This window comes from Microtus ochrogaster (genome assembly GCF_000317375.1).
Source record: "Microtus ochrogaster isolate Prairie Vole_2 chromosome 14 unlocalized genomic scaffold, MicOch1.0 chr14_random_1, whole genome shotgun sequence".
NCBI lineage: Eukaryota > Metazoa > Chordata > Mammalia > Rodentia > Cricetidae > Microtus > Microtus ochrogaster.
Genome location: NW_004949096.1, coordinates 27,380,523 through 27,386,355, shown reverse-complemented (window position 1 = coordinate 27,386,355; position 5,833 = coordinate 27,380,523). Strand labels below are relative to the sequence as shown.

Below are 5,833 nucleotides of genomic sequence, written 5' to 3'. Positions count from 1 at the left end.
GAGTGCTGGGATTAAAGGCGTGCGCCACCATCGCCCGGCTAGCTTTGGAGCTTTTGAAACTCGCTCTGTAGATCAGGCTGGCCTCAAACTCAGAGATCTACCTATCTCTGCCTCCAGAGTGCTGGGATCAAAGGTGTGTGCCATCACTGCCCGGCTTGGGCATTTTCTTAATTAGTGATCAATGCGGGAGGGCACAGTCTATTGTGGGAATGGCCACTCCTGGAGGGGATGGTACTGGGTTCCGTAAGTTAGCAGGCTGAGCAAACCACAAGGAGCAAGCCAGTAAGCAGCACACCAATATAAGCCCCTGCTACCAGGTTCCAGTTTTGTTCAAGTTCCTGCCCTGACTTCCTTCAACGTGGAAGTGTAAGCCAAATAAACCTTTTCCTCCCCAACTTGCTTTTTGGTCATGGCGTTCACCATAACAATAGTAAATAGGACACTAATATTCCCTCTCTTTATTAACGTTCTTGGTAGCTGGGTGGTGGTGGCTCACACCTCTAATCTCAGCACTTGACGCAGAGGCAAGTGAATTCTCTGTGAGTTCAAGGTCAGCCTAGACTACAGAGTGAGTTTCAGGACAGCAGGGGCTACACAGAGGGATTGTCTTGAAAAACCAAAAAAGATTCTTGGTTTAGACATCTTGGAAATGATTAAGATATTGCCATTTTATTAATTTTAAGATTAAATTTTGCCCAAGTTGGCCTTGAACTCATGTACCCCAGTCCCTCGAGCATTAAAGATGATCTTTAAGATGCTGCTTCCCTACATAAAATTATTCCGTGCCTTCCTGCTGTACTACTCAGAGTAACACACAAGCCTCGAAGCCAGTCCATACATCCTGTCCTCCACTGGCCGTCCAGCCTTCCCCGTACCTTCCCACTACCCATTCCCGCCACTCCAGACACTCCCACGCTGTCCTGACACTTGCTAGTCTCTCCACCATCCTTGAGACTGTGGCTGAACGAGATTACTCAATGAGATGAGACACTGCCCTGCTGGGAAAACTAGAGCCCTAGCCCTGAGCACCAGAGACCCAGGTGTGAAGCCCGAGGTCTCCAAAGCGGCTCTCTGCCAATCATACAGCCAGGGGCTGCTTCTGTTCTTCGTTTTTAAAATCATATTTATTTGTTTTGTGTGTGTATGGCGGAGTACCACGGCTCATGTCTGGATCAGGGGAGGACTTTTGGGGTCAGTTCTTTCTTGCTACCACGTGGGTCCTGAGACTCAAACTCAGGTCAGCAGATTTAGTAGCAAGCGCCCTTGACCACTGGGCCATCTTGCTGGCCTACTTTGATGCAATGAGACTAGGGCTATGGGAGAATCACAGACCCAAGCACTTCACGCAGCCTCTAAGTGACACAGCCTCCTGCCCCCAGCTAGAGCTCTGGTTCAGCACCGCTCGTAACCACAGTCTTCATTTCTCTGCCCCACCTCCACCTTTCATTTGGCTACAAGAGCAAAACTTACTTAATATTTAACTTCTCCCCATCTGAAGCCAGAGTTTGCCATGTCATCCAGGCCTTGCCAAACTACTATAGAAGAACAGAACATCGCGGGCTGGAGAGATGGCTCAGCAGGTTAAATGTGCACCCTGTGAGCCTGAAGGCCTGTGTTTAGTGCCCCCTGAACCCATGGAGAGGCAGAAGGAGAGAACAAGCTCTAAAAAGCTGTCCTATGACCGCCACATATACACACAATAATAATACAGCTAAAAAAAATCTTCAAAAAAAATAAAAAGGCTTGTTATAGTGGCATGGAAGTAGGTGGATCTCTGAGTCCAGCTAGGTTGGTCTATATAGTGAGACAGTCTCAGAGAGAGAGAGAGAGAGAGAGAGAGTTATAGGATAGAATATGGTCAAAGTCCATGGAAATGTCCTTATGCAACCTAACGCTATGTACAACAAATACACACAAATGGTGTATGTTTTTGGGGGGCACATGCCTATCTATAATCCTAGCACTCAGGAAGCTGGGCAGGAAGATACTAAAATCTCTAGGCCAGCTTAGCCACTTAGCAACATCCTGTCTCAAAACAAGGCACAGTATAAAATACCAACTACAAACAAAGGCAATCCTCTTTATAGTACTCAGAGTCAGGCCAGTGCACTGCAACAACACTGATTTAGAAAGGCAAGTGCGGGGCTAGACAACCGGTCAGTGGTTAAGAGCATGTGCTGGCTAGTTGTATTTTTTTCTTTTTTAAAAAATCAACTTGATATAAACTAGGGTTGTTGGAAAGGAGAGCGCTTCCATTGAGAAAAAGCCTCCACATGATCCAGCTGTAGATAAGCTTGTAGGGCATTTTCTTAATTAGTGATCAATGGGGGACGATCAAGTCTATTGTGGGTGGGGTCACCGGAGGGTGAGGGGTGGGTCTGGGCTCTATGGGAAAGGAGCAAGCCAGTTAGCAGCACCCCCCCCCCCATGACCTCTGCATCAGCTCCTGCCTCCAGGTTGCTGCCCTGTTTGAGTTCCTGTCCTGACTTCCTTCAGTGATGGACTAAGGTGTGGAAGTAGAAGACAAATTAACCCTTTCCTCCTTGTGCTGCTTTTGGTCATGGTGTTTTGTTGTTGTTTTTTTTTAATATTTATTTATTTATTATGTATACAATATTCGGTCTGTGTGAGTATGCCTGCAGGCCAGAAGAGAGCACCAGACCCCATCACAGATGGTTGTGAGCCACTATGTGGTTGCTGGGAATTGAACTCAGAACCTTTGGAAGAGAAGACAATGCTCTTAACCTCTGAGCCATCTCTCCAGCCCCGGTCACGGTGTTTTATTGAAGCAATGGTAACCCTAACTAGGACAGAAGGTGGTACCAGGACAGTGTCTGTGGCAGACCTGACTATGTCGTTTTGGGGAGGATCATGGGAGGAGGTCTTTGTGACCTTGAGCTAGAAGAGTCGTGGAATGTTCAAAGCTGGGTGAACTGTTGTAGGAGTCTGAGAGATAAGAGAGTTGAGAGAAATGCCGAGGATGAGGATGGAGGCCTGGCTTGTGAAGTTCCACGGGGAAGTTTGAGAGTCACTAAAGACTTTACTGGGGCCGTTGCATATTTCGGGTTAAGAATCTGTGGTTCTGGTGAGCTGGGGCTGAAGAGTTGGCTGGGATTAACAAGCTGTTGGCACCACTACGGTGAAGCCTTTGCTTTGCTAGGACAATCGATGCTGGAGCTGAGGAACTGGTGTTGTGTGAGAAGAGCCCAGCATCACGGAGGTGGAATCTGGTGTTTCCTCAGAGGCAGCACACAGACACTGAGGTGCAGAGGTGACCAAGGTTGTACCTTGTGCTGGCAGCTGAACGTGATGATGTGTAAGAGTCACCCAGGGATGTGTTTGTGTCAAACTGACCACAGGTCACTTGTGCTGGCTACTGTTACATCATTTTGACACAAGCTAGGGTCATCAGAGAGGAGGGAGCCTTAGTTGAGGAAATGCCTCCATAAGATTGGCTGAAGATGGGCTGAAGAGATGGCTCAGAGGTTAAGAGCATTGCCTGCCCTTCTAAAGGTCCTGAGTTCAATTCCCAGCAACCACATGGTGGCTCACAACCATCTGTAATGGGGTCTGGTGCCCTCTTCTGGCCTGCAGGCCTTGAGGAAGGGAAGAAAGCAAACAAAGGGTGCATTTCAGAATTCCTTAAGTCTCCCACTGAAAAAAACAACCAATGCCTTGTTGGTTATGGATCAACCATAATCTCAACCTTCAACTGAGAACCACAACGTAAAGCTTGGTGTGGTGGCCCATGCCTTTAAACCCCTCACTCTGGAGGCAGAAGCAATCAGACACACTGGAGTTCAAGGCCAGCCTGGTCTACAAAGGCAGAGTCTAGAGGGAAGGGGACCGATACACGCAGAGTATTGGCTGGAGTCTGAGTCGACACCTGATTGCCACTAGGGGCAGGGCCAACCAATCCTCCCACCCAAATACCACCAGTCTCCCGGGAGCTTTGGTTCTTTTACTCTTCTATTTCCTTCTAGCAGCTCTGCGTTGCTGTCTGTTGCAAATACTCCCTCACTAGAGATAACGATGAGTCAGAGGCTTGGGCATTAGCTAAGAGGAGGAAGGGAACAGTCCCTTTCCCTGGCTTACTAGTGACGCTTCCAAGGCCAGGCACAAGTTACTTGTGGGATGGGACACGGGCCACGAGGCCTTCGGGCCGGCCTCCCTACCTGCTTCTGCTCCTCGTTTAACCCGTTGATAGCATCGTCCACAGGCAGCATCGAGTGAGCCCGCTGCGGGACAGCGAGGGGCGATGGCCGCAGTCTCCAACTGGACACCCGTCGCCCCAGCAGCCTGACTGCAGTCGCCATCTCTGCCTTGCACAGGGAGTTTCGGCTGCATTAGCTCCACCAATCTAGTCTCACAACTCTGTCCAATTGGAGAGGGGGTGGGGCTAGTCTCACAACTCTGTCCAATTGGAGAGGGGGTGGGGCTTCAGAAGCCAATCACACGCGAAGACCAGCCGAAGGCTTTGCTGCTCTTGCAGTCACGCAAACCAATCAGTCGTGAGGCGGTAGCCTTCCCTGCCTCCGGTGTTGCCGCCTGCGGTACTTTCTTTCCTAAGTCCCTTTCCTGGGATAGAAGAGCCCACAATATAGTATCTCGTGCTGAGATTGTAACCTTTAACCGCAGAAGACTACCTTCGGGGAAAAGCAGGTACTCCAACATAGGACGGACAGAGGGCATGTTTGGAGGAACAAACTGCCCAGACAGATCTAGGCTAGACATCAGTAAATACTCTCTTGCCAACTCTGGTTTAAAACAGTAAGAGTCGCTTTGTTCTGTAAGGGGTCCTCCAGATAGTAGAAGGACTTTTCTCGACAGAAAAGGAAGAGTGTTTGAGGTCCTCTGAAAAAGCCACATGTGTGCAGATTCTACAGACTGATTTAGAACTTTCTAGTTGTGGAGATTGGGCATTGAGGATTCTCAGCCAAAGTTATCTTGGAGATGGGCTGGAGAGATGGCTCGGTGGTTCATGCTGTTCTGCCAGAGGACCTGAGTTCAATTCCCAGCACCCACATAGGCAGCTTGCAAGTGCCTCTAACTCCAGCTCCAGAGGATCTGATACTGGTGGCCTATATAAGCACCCGAACATACACACACATACATAAATTAAAAAGATAATAGAAATGTATCTTTAAAAATTGTCTTGGATCGGGAGGCAGAGGCAGGCGGATCTCTGTGAGTTTGAGACCAGCCTGGTCTACAAGAGCTAGTTCCAGGACAGGCTCCAAAACCACAGAGAAACCCTGTCTCGAAAAACCAAAAAAAAAAAAAAAAAAAAATTGTCTTGGAGAATTCCTTTAGTAGTCATTTATCTCCAGCTTCTGTATCAGACCTAATATTCCTGACTATCAGGTAAGAAAATTTATTTTTAATTATTTAATTAACTTGAGACAGGATCCCTCTATGTAGTCCTGTTGCCTAGAACTTCTGAATTTGAACCCAAAGAAATCTGCCTGCCTCTGCCTCCCAGGTACTTTGACTAAAAGTGTGCATCACCCCACCCACCTGGAATTTATTAATTTAGCCTATCACTAACTTGTATGCCATCAGATAGCATCTGAAACCCATGGCGGAGATTTCCTTGGTTTGCGTTAACTCACCTCCCCAACACGGGAACCGATGTCTTTGGTAAATGCACCGATTTGTGACTCCCTTCGGCTCTGTGACTATACAGATACCCTGTAGCTATTCCTGTGGGGGGCAGCCTCGGCAAAAATATTCTCTTCCAGAGTGGAGGCATGGGAATCTAGAAATATAGTAAAGAATGCGAAGATGTGAATGAAAATAATAAAATGCAGAAACATATAGGATAGTATCAGGA

The 5,833-nt window shown here is 48.1% G+C and overlaps 1 protein-coding gene across 1 annotated transcript in view; it reads right to left on the bottom strand.

Moving 5' to 3' along the window:
* Positions 1–4,364, bottom strand: part of Ivd (isovaleryl-CoA dehydrogenase) — a 19,511-nt gene extending 15,147 nt beyond the window's left edge. Inside the window, exon 1 of the mRNA XM_005364253.2 lies at positions 4,176–4,364. Coding sequence (XP_005364310.1) covers positions 4,176–4,316 — 141 coding nt within the window. The 5' untranslated portion in view covers positions 4,317–4,364. The remainder of the gene's footprint in view (positions 1–4,175) is intronic.
* Between the last annotated feature and the right edge of the window lie 1,469 nt (positions 4,365–5,833).